Source organism: Stegostoma tigrinum, chromosome 15 (genome assembly GCF_030684315.1).
Source record: "Stegostoma tigrinum isolate sSteTig4 chromosome 15, sSteTig4.hap1, whole genome shotgun sequence".
Lineage (NCBI taxonomy): Eukaryota > Metazoa > Chordata > Chondrichthyes > Orectolobiformes > Stegostomatidae > Stegostoma > Stegostoma tigrinum.
Window position 1 is genome coordinate 814502 of NC_081368.1, and position 15844 is coordinate 830345.

General features: G+C 49.7%; 1 protein-coding gene across 1 annotated transcript in view; it reads left to right on the forward strand.

The window, feature by feature from the left end:
* Nucleotides 1-4789: 4789 nt before the first annotated feature.
* The window catches only part of slc9a6a (solute carrier family 9 member A6a), a 92726-nt gene continuing 81671 nt past the window's right edge, over nt 4790-15844 (forward strand). Inside the window, 5 exon segments of the mRNA XM_059651307.1 lie at nt 4790-5111; nt 13382-13581; nt 13903-13980; nt 14268-14344; nt 15548-15660. Coding sequence (XP_059507290.1) covers nt 4946-5111; nt 13382-13581; nt 13903-13980; nt 14268-14344; nt 15548-15660 — 634 coding nt within the window. The 5' untranslated portion in view covers nt 4790-4945.

Consider the following 15844-nt stretch of genomic DNA (forward strand, 5'->3'; position numbering starts at 1 on the left):
ACCTTATCAAACGCCTTACTGAAGTCCATGTATATGATATCTACAGCCTTTCCCTCATCAATCAACTTTGTCACGTACTCAAAGAATTCTATTAAGTTGGCAAGACATGACCTTCCCTGTACAAAACCATGTTGCCTATCACTGATAAGCCCTTTTTCTTCCAAATGGGAATAGATCCTATCCCTCAGTATCTTCTCCAGTAGCTTCCCTACCACTGAGGTCAGGCTCACCAGTCGATAATTACCTGGATTATCCTTGCTGCCCTTTTTAAACAAGGGGACAACATTAGCAAGTCTCCAGTCCTCTGGGACCTCACCCGTGTCTAAGGACACTGCAAAGATATCTGTTAGGGCCCCGGCTATTTCTTCTCTCGCTTCCCTCAGTTATCTGAGATAGATCCTATCCGGACCTGGGGACTTGTCCACCTTAATGTCTTTTAGGGTACCTACCACTTCCTCCTTCCTTATGTCAACTTGACCTAGACTAAGCAAGGAATCAAGGGCTTTGGGGAGAGTGCAGGGAAGTGGAGTTGAAATGCCCATCAGCCATGATTTAAATGGCAGAGTGGACTCAATGGGCCAAATGGCCTTACTTCAACTCGTATGTCTTATGGCCTTATAATTGAGAGTAGACAATGCACATTGCAACTGATATTTCAGTGTTGGATTACTCAGTGTAATTTCTTTTTGTGCCAAACGAAGAGGCATTTTCTTTTACACACGCTGTTGCGCACACCTCCCTGACGTGCATTGGCATGCTGACTTGTCGCTGTGCAGTTGAAAACCCCAGTGAGTGACCCGTTCAGTGGAAACTTCCAGCTTTCCCTCAGGGATCTGGCATGGGCTATGAACTGTCCCAAAGTTGATTGATTTTCTTTCAGCCCCACTGCCTATTGTATGGAGGAGTGAAGTATGCAGAACATGCCAAAGAGCACAGAACCAGGCCATTCAGCCCACCTTGTCAATGAAATGCTAAAAACTACCAAATTACACTAATCACATTAACGTCCATTTGGTACATAGACAGTCTGTCTGGCATTTTGAAAGCACATCCAACTGCTTCATGCTGACTCAAAGTTGGGTTTAGTCACTCAGTGCTCACTGTCTCTGTGTCTCGGTGTTGGGTTTAGTTACTCGGTGCTGACTGTCTCTGTGTCTCGGTGTTGGGTTTAGTTACTCGGTGCTGACTGTCTCTGTGTCTCGGTGTTGGGTTTAGTCACTCAGTGCTCACTGTCTCTGTGTCTCGGTGTTGGGTTTAGTTACTCGGTGCTGACTGTCTCTGTGTCTCGGTGTTGGGTTTAGTTACTCGGTGCTGACTGTCTCTGTGTCTCGGTGTTGGGTTTAGTTACTCGGTGCTGACTGTCTCTGTGTCTCGGTGTTGGGTTTAGTTACTCGGTGCTGACTGTCTCTGTGTCTCGGTGTTGGGTTAAGTTACTCGGTGCTGACTGTCTCTGTGTCTCGGTGTTGGGTTTAGTTACTCGGTGCTGACTGTCTCTGTGTCTCGGTGTTGGGTTAAGTTACTCGGTGCTGACTGTCTCTGTGTCTCGGTGTTGGGTTTAGTTACTCGGTGCTGACTGTCTCTGTGTCTCGGTGTTGGGTTTAGTTACTCGGTGCTGACTGTCTCTGTGTCTCGGTGTTGGGTTTAGTTACTCGGTGCTGACTGTCTCTGTGTCTCGGTGTTGGGTTTAGTTACTCGGTGCTGACTGTCTCTGTGTCTCGGTGTTGGGTTTAGTTACTCGGTGCTGACTGTCTCTGTGTCTCGGTGTTGGGTTTAGTTACTCGGTGCTGACTGTCTCTGTGTCTCGGTGTTGGGTTTAGTTACTCGGTGCTGACTGTCTCTGTGTCTCGGTGTTGGGTTTAGTTACTCGGTGCTGACTGTCTCTGTGTCTCGGTGTTGGGTTTAGTTACTCGGTGCTGACTGTCTCTGTGTCTCGGTGTTGGGTTTAGTTACTCGGTGCTGACTGTCTCTGTGTCTCGGTGTTGGGTTTAGTTACTCGGTGCTGACTGTCTCTGTGTCTTGGTGTTCTGTTCATTTGTTGTGAATTATTGTCGGATTTATTCTGATATTTTGGTGTCTCGGGGTGTGTGCGTGTAGGTGTGTGTCTGGGTTTGTGTTTGGCCGTGCGTTTGGGGGGTGGGTGTGTGTTGGGGGTGGGTGTGCCTGAGTGGGGGTGTGTGTGTTGGTGGTTGTGTGTCTGCCTGTGTGGGTGTGTGTTGGGGGGGTGTGTGTTGGGGATGTGTCTGGGTGCATGGGGGTGGGGGTGTGTGTGGGTGGGTCTGACTGTGTGATTGTGTGTGTTGGGGGGGGTGTGCCTGGGTGTATGTGTGTGTTGGGTGTGTGTGTCTGGGTGTGTGTTGGGGGGTGGTGCCTGAGTGGGGGTGTGTGTTGTGGTTGTGTGTGTTGCTGGAGGTGTGTCTGCGTGTCGGGTGTGGGGGTGTGTGTGTGTGTTTGTGTGTTGGGGGTGGGTGTGTGTTGGGGGTGGGAGTAGGACTGTGTGGGTGTGTTGGCGGTGGGGCTGGGTGTGTCTGTGTTGTGGGGGGTGGGGTTGTGTCTGCGTGTGGGTGTGTGTTGGGGTGTGGGTGTTTCTGTGTGTGGGTGTGTGTTGTGGGGGTGTGTCTGGGTGTGGGTGTGTGTGTGTGTGTTGTGGGGGGAGGGGGAGTGTCTGTGTGCGTTGGGGTGTGGGTGTGTGTGTGTTGTGGGGGAGAGGGTGTGTCTGTGTGTGGGTGTGTGTCTGTGTGTGGGTGTGTCTGTGTGTGGGTTTGTGTTGTGTGTGGGTGTGTGTGTCTGTGTGTGTGTTGTGGGGTATGTGTGTGTGTGTGGTTGTGTATTGTGGGGGGTGGGGGTGTGTCTGTGTGTGTGTTGGGGGGTGTGTGTGTGTGTGGGTGTGTTGTGGGGTGTGTGTGTGTGTTGTGGGGGTGGGTGTGTGTGTGTTGTGGGTGTGTGTTGTGGGGGTGGGGGGGTGTCTGTGTGTTGATGTGTGTTGTGGGGGGTGTGTGTGTGTGTGTGTTGTGGGGGGGTGGGGGTGTATCTGTGTGTGGGTGTGTGTTGTGGGGGTGGGTGTGCGTTGTGGGGTATGTATGTGTGTGGTTGTGTATTGTGGGGGGTGGGGGTGTGTCTGTGTGTGGGTGTGTGGTGGGGGTGTGTCCGGGTGTGGGTGTCTGTGTGTGGGTGTGTCTGTGTGTGGGTTTGTGTTGTGGGGTGCGGTTTGTGTGTCTGTGTGTGGGTGTGTGTGTTGTGGGGTATGTGTGTGTGTGTGGTTGTGTATTGTGGGGGGTGGGGGTGTGTGTGTGGGTGTGTCTGTGTGTGGGTGTGTGTGTGTCGGGGGTGTGGGTGTGTCTGTGGGTGTGTGTTGTGGGGGGTGGGGGTGTGTCTGGTTGTGGGTGTGTCTGTGTGTTGTTGGGGGTGGGGGTGTGTCTGTGGGGGGTGGGGGTGTGTCTGGTTGTGGGTGTGTCTGTGTGTGGGTGTGTGTTGTGGGGGGTGGGGGTGTGTCTGTGGGTGTGTGTTGTGGGGGGTGGGGGTGTGTCTGTGTGTGGGTGTGTGTTGGGGGTGGGGGTGCGTCTGTGGGTGAGTCTGGTTGTGGGTGTGTCTGTGTGTTGTGGGGGGTGGGGGTGTGTCTGTGGGTGTGTGTTGTGGGGGTTGGGGTTGTGTCCGGGTGTGGGTGTCTGTGTGTGGGTGTGTCTGTGTGTGGGTTTGTGTTGTGGGGTGTGGTTTGTGTGTCTGTGTGTGGGTGTGTGTGTTGTGGGGTATGTGTGTGTGTGGTTGTGTATTGTGGGGGGTGGGGGTATGTGTGTGGGTGTGTGTTGGGTGGGTGTGTGTGTGTCGGGGGTGTGGGTGTGTCTGTGGGTGTGGTGGGGGGTGGGGGTGTGTCTGTGTGTGGGTGTGTGTTGGGGATGGGGGTGCGTCTGTGGGTGAGTCTGGTTGTGGGTGTGTCTGTGTGTTGTGGGGGGTGGGGGTGTGTCTGTGGGTGTGTATTGTGGGGGATGGGGGTGTGTCTGGTTGTGGGTGTGTCTGTGTGTGGTTGTGTATTGTGGGGGGTGGGGGTATGTGTGTGGGTGTGTGTTGGGGGGTGGGTGTGTCTGTGTGTGGGTGTGTGTTGGGGATGGGGGTGCGTCTGTGGGTGAGTCTGGTTGTGGGTGTGTCTGTGTGTTGTGGGGGGTGGGGGTGTGTCTGTGGGTGTGTGTTGTGGGGGGTGGGGGTGTGTCCGGGTGTGGGTGTCTGTGTGTGGGTGTGTCTGTGTGTGGGTTTGTGTTGTGGGGTGTGGTTTGTGTGTCTGTGTGTGTTGTGGGGTATGTGTGTGTGTGGTTGTGTATTGTGGGGGGTGGGGGTATGTGTGTGGGTGTGTGTTTGGGGGGTGGGTGTGTCTGTGTGTGGGTGTGTGTGTGTCGGGGGTGTGGGTGTGTCTGTGGGTGTGTGTTGTGGGGGGTGGGGGTGAGTCTGTGGGTGTGTGTTGTGGGGGATGGGGGTGTGTCTGGTTGTGGGTGTGTCTGTGTGTGGTTGTGTATTGTGGGGGGTGGGGGTATGTGTGTGGGTGTGTGTTGGGGGGTGGGTGTGTCTGTGTGTGGGTGTGTGTGTGTCGGGGGTGGGGGTGTGTCTGTGGGTGTGTGTTGTGGGGGGTGGGGGTGTGTCTGTGTGTGGGTGTGTCTGTGGGTGTGTGTTGTGGGGGGTGGGGGTGTGTTTGTGTGTGGGTGTGTCTGTGGGTGTGTGTTGTGGGGGGTGGGGGTGTGTCTGTGGGTGTGTGTTGTGGGGGTGGGGGTGTGTCTGTGTGTGGGTGTGTCTGTGGGTGTGTGTTGTGGGGGGTGGGGTGTGGTTATGTTCCGTTCCCCGGGTTTTGCTCTGATGTGGGGCCCGGGCTCTCGCCGCTAGCGGCCCCGGTCTGAGGGAGGGGGACCCCGGCGATCAGAGCCGCCTCCCGGGGCCGGGTGTCGGGGCCTCGGGGCCGGTCGCGATGCCGGAGCCGCTGAGCGAGGCCCAGGCTGAGGAGAGTCACCGCCAGGACAGCGCCGAGCTGCTGCTCTTCATCCTCCTGCTGACCGCCACCATCGTCAGCCTCTGGCTGCTCCAACACCGGCGCTGCCGCCTCCTGCACCAGGCCGGGCTCGCCATGGCCTACGGTAAGGGACACCCCCCTCCCCATTTACCCCCCTCCCCATACACCTCCCTCCCCATACACCTCCCTCCCCATACACCCCCCTCCCCCATATACCCCCTCCCTATACACCCCCCTCCCCATACACCCCCCTCCCCATACACCCCCCTCCCCATACACCCCCCTCCCCATACACCTCCCTCCCCATACACCCCCCTCCCCCATATACCCCCTCCCCATATACCCCCTCCCCATACACCCCCCTCCCCCATATACCCCCTCCCCATACACCCCCCTCCCCCATATACCCCCTCCCCATATACCCCCTCCCCATACCCCCTCCACATACACCCCCCTCCCCCATATGTTGAAGGCATCTAACATCCCGGCCTCCACTGCACTCTGTGGCAATGAATTCCACAAGCCCACCACTCTCTGGCTGAAGAAATGTCTCCTCATTTCCGTTTTAAATTTACCCCCTCTCATTCTAAGGCTGTGCCCACGGGTCCTAGTCTCCCCGCCTAACGGAAACAACTTCCTAGTGTCCACCCCTTCTAAACCATACATTATCTTGTAAGTTTCTATTAGATCTCCCCTCAACCTTCTAAACTCTAATGAGTACAATCCTAGGATCCTCAGCCCTTCATCATACGTTAAACCTACCATTCCAGGGATCATCCGTGTGAATCTCCACTGGACACGCTCCAGGGCTAGTATGTCCTTCCTGAGGTGTGGGGCCCAAAATTGGACACAGTATTCTAAATGGGGCCTAACTAGAGCCTTATAAAGCCTCAGAGCCACATCGCTGCTTTTATATTCCAACCCTCGAGGTAAACGACAACATTACATTCGCTTTCTTAGTTACGGACTCTACCTGCAAGTTAACCTTTACAGAATCCTGGACCAACACTCCCAGATCCCTTTGCACTTCTGCTTCACGAATTTTCTCACCGTTCAGAAAATAGTCCATGCCTGTATTCTTTTTACCAAAGTGCAAAACCTCACATTTGCTCACATTGAATTTCATCAGCCGTTTCCTGGACCACTCCCCTAAACTGTCTAACTCTTTCTGCAGTCTCCCCACCTCCTCAGTACTACCTGCCTGTCCACCTATCTTCGTATCATCGGCAAACTTCGCCAGAATGCCCCCAGCCCCTTCATCCAGATCATTAATGTATAAAGTGAACAGCTGCGGCCCCAACACTGAACCCTGCGGGACACAACTCGTCACCGGTGCCATTCCGAAAAAGCCTTTTATCTCAACTGTCTGCCTTCTGTCAGACAGCCAATCCTCAATCCAAGCCAGTAGCTCACCTCGAACACCATGGGTCCTCATCTTACTCAGCAGCCTCCCGTGAGGCACTGTATTAAAGGCCTTTTGGAAGTCTAGATAGATAATATCTACTGGGATTCCCTGGTCTAACATACTTGTTAACCTCTTCAAAGAATTCTAACAGGTTTGTCAGGCATGACCTCCCCTTACTAAATCCATGCTGACTTGTTCTAATCTGACGCTGTACTTCCAGGAATTTAGAAATCTCATCCTTGACAATGGATTCTAGAATTTTACCAACTACCGAGGTTAGGCTAATCGGCCTGTAATTTTCCATCTTTTGCCTTGATCCTTTCTTAAACAAGGGAGTTACAACAGCAATTTTCCAATCATCTGGGACTTCCCCTGACTCCAGTGACTTTTGAAAGATCACAACCAAAGCCTCTGCTATTTCCTCAGCCACCTCCCTCTTAACTCTAGGATGTAGCCGATCGGGGCCAACAGATTTATCAATTTTTAGACCTTTTAGCTTTTCTAGCACTTTCTGTTTTGTAATGTCTACCCTACTCAGCTCTGCCCCCTGGCTCTCCCCTCTCCCTAATAGTTGGCATGTCTGCCACTGTGAAGACTGACGCAAAGTACTTATTAAGTTCTTCAGGTATTTCCTTATCTCCCATCACTAGCCTTCCAGCATCAATTTGGAGCCGCCCAATATCTACTTTTGCCTCTCGTTTGTTTCTTATGTATTGAAAGAAGCTTTTCCTATCATTTCTAATATTACTAGCTAGCCTACCTTCATACTTGATCTTCTCCTTCCTTATTGCTCTCTGTTATCCTCTGTTTGTTTTTGGAGCCTTCCCAATCTTCTGATTTCCCAGTGCTCTTGGCCAATTTATAGGCTGTCTCTTTTTCTTTGATATATTTCCTGGCTTCATTTGTCAGCCATGGCTGTCTAATCCCACCCCGAATAATCTTTCTTTTCTTTGGGATGAACCTCTGTACTGTGTCCTCAATTACACCCAGAAACTCCTGCCATTGTTGCTCTACTGTCTTCCCCGCTAGGCTCTGCTTCCAGTCGACAATCCCCTCCCCCCATCCAATCCCCCAGGCTGGGCTCACCATGGCCTAAGGTCACCCCCCAACCCCATATAGACTCAACTAACCCACAGCCCCACCCTCCCACCCCCCAACCCCCAATATCAACAATACCCCCACCCCATATACCCCCAATAACCCCACCCCCACATTACCCTCAATAACCCACCGCGTATACACCCCCAATAGCCCCCACCCCACCCCACCCCACCCCTATACCCCCACAAATATACCCCACCCCACTCCAACACCCCCCACCCCCAATTCACCCTACCCCCAATACACTGCATCCCTTATACCACCCAATAACTCCCACCCCAATACCCACCACCTCCCAAATAACCCCACCCCTGCCCCAATAGCCCCCCAAATACCCGCCACCCCAATATCTCCACCCCACCCCCAATATCGCCCACCTTCCCGCATACCCCCACCCCCAATTTACCCCCCACCCCATCCACATACCCACACATCCCAAATACCCCCTGCAATACCTCCTACAATACCCCCCACTTTCCCCAATACCCCCCTTCCCAAATTCCGCCCCCCACTTAGACCCACCCCCCCATCCAATCCGCCAGACCGGGCTCGCCATGTCAACCCCCAGCAATAAACCCCCACCCCCCCCGTTATGCCTGGCTGCGGTCTCAAGGCACCACAAACCAAATGTAGACGGTTTCTTTTTGTAATGTTTATACACTTTTCTGGAGTTAGTGCTCTGTGTGACAGGCAGATGCCCTGAGGTATCCCTGAGATGTAGTAGTTATTATGTATTTCCAGTAATTCTGACCAGGTAATGCAGGTCCTCATTTCCAACCTGTACAGTTCAACTGAGTTTACAGCAACAGTAATCATTGATTTTCAATTTTTGAAGTTGGGCCCATGTGCCATTCCTGGGAGATATGATAGTTACAGAATTGGGCAGCCTGTATTATTGTTTTTCCACAGATAAAGTTTTCCTTACTGTAGGCTGGCAATTTGTCCGAACTCTCCTCTCTGCACCATTCACTGTGAATGTTTCATCTACAAGATAAACCTTTTAATAACTGAGAATTGTTTCTGGTGATGGGAAGTTTCTGTTCTAGGCTCTGGGCAATGGTATGTACATTAGCTTCCCAGCTTAAAGTTCGATGCTCACTGAGCCCTCGGGAAAGGTGATGCACCCCAGTGTTCCATTCCACAAAACCAGACAGTGAAGGTTGCAACTGAAACTGATCTCTTCACACCCAGTATAAATTTATTTACACAGGTACCTATTACAGACCTAGAAACCAGGAAACCAAGGTTCAAGAGCACCTTTTGCCAAAGGGAGTAATATCATCTTTGAACAGGTTAATAAGAAATATCTGCAATTAAATAGTTGAGGGGTCTATGGTGTAGCATAGTGCCTCTACCTCTGAGCCAGGAAAACCAGGTTCCAAGTCCCATGCCTTCCAAAGATGTGTGTGTGGTAACATCCCTAAACAGGCCGATGAGGAAAATATCTATAATTGATAGAGTGGAAGGGAGAAAACTCATCAAGTGATTACACAACTGAAGTGCTGACAACTGCTTAATTGCTCTCTGCAATTAAATAGTTGAAGATCTTGTCATGCAGTGGTAGTGACCCTGTCTCTGAGCCAAGAGGCCTGGGTTTACATCCTACCTACTTCACAGGTGAGTAATAACATTTCTGAACAGGATGATTTTAAAATGTCTGCAATTACTAGTTAATTTCTGAACAAGTAACATGTGGACCGTCAGAACACTCCAAGTTAAGAAGCTGTATCAGCTGCATCCTATTTTTCAGCTCACCAGTTTTAATCTCTCTCGGACATTGCTCCTTGTTTCTGTCAGTTTGATGTTGTCGAATTTGATTATCTAAGTGTCACATGCAAAGATCCCATTGAATTGTGATGCCACAGCCTGGGCTAGTGGGAGATTACATTTATGTTTAAAAGTATTTGGGAAGTTCCTAATAAATTTGTTATTTTCTAATTTATTTTGCTTGAGCACTTGCAAGCACTTACTAGTTAATTACTGAACAAGTAATTATAGACTGCAACATATATTCTATATTCTATTCTATAGATTGTAGCATATATCCTATAGAATTATGGAAAGTTTCAGCGCTGATCAAGGCCATTCAGTACCTTACACTGATAACAGTGTGAAATTTGTCCTGAAGTCCCTTTCTCTTGACCTTTGCACACACCCATAATACTTCAATGGTTCAAATATTTAACCTGCTTCCTTTTGAAAATAATGGATTCTGTTTTCCCCGCTGCCTCTGCTCAGGAATTCCCTGTCCAAACAATCTTCTGTGTAACAAGAAACACTTCTCTCCCTATCTCATTTTGCCTGTTTGTTTTAAGCCTTGTGTACCAGTTACTGAATCACCAGCATCAACAGTCTACTCACATTTACCTCCTTAAACTGACTTAGAATTGTGATCAGACAGCCCCATGTTCTCATCTTGTTTCAATGAAAACAGTTTGTTGGCTCATGACTAAAATCTCATTCCTGAACCACTCTTGTTAATCTCTTTTCTAAGAATTTAAAAACTTTCTAAAAAAGGCATCCAAAACTGAATGGGCATTTTATGATTTTAGAATAACATTTAGAATTAAACTATTTTAAAGCCCTCAATCTATCCCATGATTGAAACAGTTTTAGGCAGAGATAACATGGCAAAAATATTTAATAATTATTTATTTTCTCTGTTTTACCAGGGAGATGACTGATTAGATGTGAAGTCAGAAGGTGAGGTTAGGAATCACAAAATTGCCTTTTAAAATAAAAAAAGACGTATTAAGTAAACTAAAGACACTCAAAGACAGTAAAGCCTGTCATCTAGAGGAATTACATTGCTGATTTAAGAAGGATCTGATTATTGATAGAGATTCGCGAGAGTTCAGAAAAATGAGGGGTGAACTTATTGAAACATACAAGATTCTGAGGGCTTGACAACATAGATATTGAGAAGATGTTTCCGCAAGTAGGGAACCTCAAACTAGTGGGTATAGTTACAGAATAAGGAGGCACTCATTCAAAACAGATGCAAAGGAATTTCTTCTCCCAGATGATAGTGTCTGGAATTCTCTACTCCAGAAGCTTTTGGAGGCTAGATCACTAAGAGTATTTAAAGGGAAGGTAGGAATATTTTTGAAAATTTGAAGGGTGGAGGCTATGAGGAGCTCATACAAAGCGGGGTTGAGGCCTGGGGTAGATCAGCCATTACCTTGATGGATAGGCTGGAGGAGCTGGATGGTCTGCTTCTATTCCATTTACCTGTGTGGGCATCGCTAGCAGAGCCAGCATTTATTGCCCATCCCTATTTGCCCTTGAGAAGGTAGTGGTGAGCTGCCTTCCTGAACTGCTGCAGTCCTCCTCCTGTGGATTGACCCACAATGGCATTAGGGAGGGAATTCCAGGATGTTGACATGGTGACACTGAAAGAATGGCAATATATGTCAAAATCAGGATGGTGAATGGCCATATATATCTGCTGCTCTTTCCCTTCTAGAAGGTAGTGGTTTGAGTAATGCTATCTAAGGAAATAATAAAATGTGAGGCTGGATGAACACAGCAGGCCAAGCAGCATCTCAGGAGCACAAAAGCTGACGTTTCGGGCCTAGACCCTTCATCAGAGAGCTGACTGAGAGGTCCAGGAAGGTGAGGGATGTGCTGGAGATGGCCCAGGTGAACTGAAGGTTGGGGTGAAGGTGTTGGTGAAGTGGATGAACTGTTCGAGCTCCTCTGGGGAGCAAGAGGCGGCGCCGATACAGTCATCAATGTACCGGAGGAAGAGGTGGGGTTTGGGGCCTGTGTAGGTGCGGAAGAGGGACTGTTCCACGTAACCTACAAAGAGGCAGGCATAGCTGGGGCCCATGCGGGTGCCCATGGCCACCCCCTTAGTCTGTAGGAAGTGGGAGGAGTCAAAAGAGAAGTTGTTGAGTGTGAGGACGAGTTCAGCTAGGCGGATGAGAGTGTCGGTGGAGGGGGACTGGTCGGGCCTGCGGGACAGGAAGAAGCGGAGGGCCTTGAGGCCATCTCCATGCGGAATGCAGGTGTACAGGGACTGGACGTCCATGGTGAATATGAGGTGTTGGGGGCCAGGGAATTGGAAGTCCTGGAGGAGGTGGAGGGCGTGGGTGGTGTCACGGACGTAGGTGGGGAGTTCCTGGACCAAAGGGGAGAAAATGGAGTCCAGATAGGTGGAGATGAGTTCGGTGGGGCAGGAGCAGGCTGAGACGATGGGTCGACCAGGCAGGCAGGTTTGTGGATTTATCTAAGGAGCCTTGATGAGTTTCTGTAATTAGTGTCTCTAACCATTTAGATATCTAAAAAACATGGGATTTGACATCAATGAAGTTTTCCAGTTCAGGACGAGAGAGGGAAGCAGCACTGATGACATCAACGATATATCAGAGAAAGAGTTGTGGGAGGGGGCTGGAATAAAACGGGAATAAGGAATGTTCCACGTACCTCACAAAGACACAGGCATAACTGGGGCCTGTGCAAGTACCAATTCCACCCTGCCCTCACTTTCACCTGCGTCTTTCTCTGACTTTCCTTCCCTTCCTCAGTATTTCTGGGGATAGACCAGCCACTTAATATCCATTATAAATCCACTGACTCCTACAGCTATCTGGACCATACATCCTCATACCCTGCTTCCTGTAAAGACTCCATCCCATTCTCTCAGTTCCTCTGCCTCCGTCGTGCATGGTCAGATGAGGCCGACTTCGACAAGGGACACTCCAAAATGTCCATCTTCTTCCTCGGCTGAGGATTTCCCAGCTCCGTTGTCAACAGGGCCCTGAACCAACCCATCTCCCGCACTTCCACCCACATCTTTTCACTTCCCTCCCACAACAGCGATAGGGTCCCCCTTATCCTCACCTACCATCCCACTAGCATCCACATCCAGAAGATCATCAGATGCCACTTCCGCTACCTCCAGCGAGATGCCACCACCAGACACTTATTCCCCTCCTCTGTGCCTTCCGCAGGGACCGTTCCCTCTGGGACACCCTCGCCCATGCTTCCTTCATGCCACCTCTCCCACCCACCCCACCCACCCCGCGCACACACACACAGTCCTACAGCACCTCCTGCTGTAACCAGCGAAGGTGCTACACCTGCCCATTTACCTCCTCCTCCCCAGTATCCGAGGGCCCAAACATTCCTTCCAGGTGAAGCAACACTTCACCTGCACTTCCCAGAATCTAGTCTACTGCATTCGCTGCTCACAATGTAGTCTCCTCTACATTGGGGAAACGAAGCGTAGACTTGGTGACTGCTTTGCAGAACATCTACATTCTGCTTGCAAAAAAGACTCTCGACTACCTGTTGCCAGCCGTTTCAATGCACCACCCTGTTCCTGGCCAACATCTGTCTCCGGCTTGCTGCAGTTTTCCAGTGAAGCCCAATGCAAGCTGGAGGAACAACACCTCATTTTCCACTTGGGGACCCTACAGCCCTCCGGATATTGAGTTCAATAATTTTAGGGCCTAAACTCTCCCACGTTCTAGCGCTTGTACCCAACACACCAAGCTATGTTATCAGATAGCCTGCTATTACATACTGTCTGTTGTTAGTCACAGTCCGCATTAACAGCCTTCCACCCTCCTAGCCAGATCATTATCAACTGCTGTGTCTGTCCAACTGCTGATCACACTCTTTTGGTTCTTCTCCTGCATATTGCTTTCTCCTTCCCCCCTCCTCCCAGCTTATGTTCTGCATATAAACCAACATTTTCCTAACTGCCATCAGTTCTGAGGAAGGGTCACCGATCCCAAAACATTAACTTCTGTAACTTGTGTCTTTGTTTTTGAAATTGGAGTTGAATCTTGCTGCTAAGTTTGCAGCAGTAAAAAAAGACTTTTGAGAGTACCTGGTGACTGCAGTTCTCTGTCTAACCTGTCTGTTTGCCTGTTTGGCAGGGCTACTGGTTGGACTTGTTCTCCGATATGGGATCCATGTCCCCACTGATATCAGTAACGTGACCCTGAGCTGTGAGCTGGAAGACAGCCCCTCTACATTATTAATTAATGTCAGTGGGAGGTTTTATGAATACACGCTGAAAAGTGAAATCAACCCTAAGGACATAAATAACGTGGAAAATAATGAGATGTTGCAAAAGGTAAAATCACCGTTTTGTTCTTCCATGGATTGGACAAACACAGGGACCTTCTGGGGAAGAAAGGTGGGGGTGGGGTTGTTGGCTGAAAGAGGAGAAGGAAGAGATTGAGAGTGCTGTGGTTGGGGCAAAGGAGAGGAATGGGCTTGAGGGTGCAGTGGGGTGAGGGAGATGGGGTGGTAGAGTTAAGGTGGCTAATAGGATGGAATTAGGTGGGTGGGGACAGGACAGTAATGTGCAAAGGCCAGAGAAATACCCAGGATCATTCCCTCCCCTTGCTTGGCCATTCTGTGTTTTAATTCTGCTCCCTCCATTCCAATACAGGTGACTTTTGACCCCGAGGTGTTCTTTAACATCTTGCTCCCACCCATTATATTCTACGCTGGTTACAGTCTCAAACGGGTGAGTGCACTTTTTGAGTTGGGATATTTGTCAGAGCGACTGACAAATTTTTCAGTAGCTTAGTTAAATGTCTTTTGGAGTGAATGCATCTATTAACAGTATCATTGTCTTTGGCCACGTTTCCAACATCACTCAGTCTGATCCTATAGCCAGATCCCATTGGAATTTGGGATAATCAACGCTGATGGTGATTTTTTTGGGGTGCTTGTCAAATTTTAAATCATTGCTCCCGGGGAATTTGTTTGGAATCAGTGATTTGGGACATTTATAACTGTCTGTGTTTTCAGCGACATTTCTTCCGAAACTTGGGTTCCATTTTGGCGTATGCGTTTGTTGGGACTGTCATTTCTTGCACTGTCATTGGGTGAGTATTTAACAACACAGTAACTGGCATGTTCACAATTCATCAACTCAAACAGAAAGCTTTCCTGTTAATTGTAAGAACATTTCAGTATGTTTTACCTGTAGTCAAACTTATTGGCTGATAGAGGGCAGAAATGCATACATCCTGTTTCTTGATGACCTATCAATGGCTCAGACACAATATTAATGTCTTCATTCTCATCTCACTTACAAAATATTTCATTACATCAGTTGACAAAGAACTTTTATTTTGGCAGCGCTTGTTTCAGTCATCATAGAATGGGCGGCACGGTGGCTCAGTGGCTAGCACTGCAGCCTCACAGCGCCAGGGACCGGGGTTCGATTCCAAACTTGGGCAACTGTCTGTGCAGAGTTTGCACATTCTCCCCGTGTCTGCGTGGGTTTCTTCCGGGTGCTTCCGTTTCCTCCCACAGTCCAAAGATGTGCAGATTAGTTGGCTGGGTCATACTAAATTGCCCATAGTGTTCAGGGATGTGTAGATGGGCCTGGGTGGGATGCTCTGAGGTTCGGTGTGGACTTGTTGGGTCAAAGGTCTGTTTCCGCACTGTTGGGATTCTATTCTATGAGCTAAGGCCGGTACCCGGGTCAGGAAGGCAAATGCATTGGTGTTCTTTACTGTAAAGGGATTGGAGTGCCTACCAGAATAAGGAGGTGGAACGCAGTGCAGAGTTCTCCATGTCTATGGAAGGATCTCTGTGTATTGCATTGGGACAGTGACTGGACCCTGGGATGGGAGGATTGTCTTTGTCTGAGAGACAGAACAAATTGACGGCCCATGTTCTCTGGAATGTAGAAGAATGAGAAGTGATACAGTTCAGGCACACAAGCCTACAAAGGGCCTTGATTGGGTGAATACTGAAGTCTTTTTTAAACCCATGACTAGGGTCTAAAATAGAGAGGCAGGGTAAATGTTTAGGAAGAACATGAAGATGAGAGGTTTTTTCACTTTGGAAAGGTGTAGTCAGGTTGTGTCCTGATGGCCCCGGAACTGTGTGGGAGGTGAGGGGAGTATGACAGGGAGAAGTGAGGGTGGTGTTATCCCAGTTTTGGCACGGTTTATGTGATGCTGCCCCAGCCCCCATGGTATCCCTGTCTGTTCCTACACGTTGACTTTGCTCAAACTAACGACATCTGCTCCATCACTGCCCAGAGTGAATTCACAGCATCTTCTCTGTTTCACTAGGCTGATTATGTACGGCTGTGTCAAGCTAATGGCTCTGATTGGTCAACTGAGCGGGGACTTTTATTTCACTGATTGCCTATTATTTGGGGCATTTATTTCTGCGACTGACCCAGGTAGGTGAAACCGGCTAATCAACCTGAGAGGCCTCACACTGGACCCAGGGCAGGGTAGGTGGAGGAGATGCAGTTTGAGGAAAGGAGTGGAGTTGGGAAAGAGGAAGCAATGGAGCGAGGAGGAGGAATGGAATGGGAAAGGGAAAGGGGGAGAGTGGTTAGAGATGGGAGGGAGGAAGGGGAG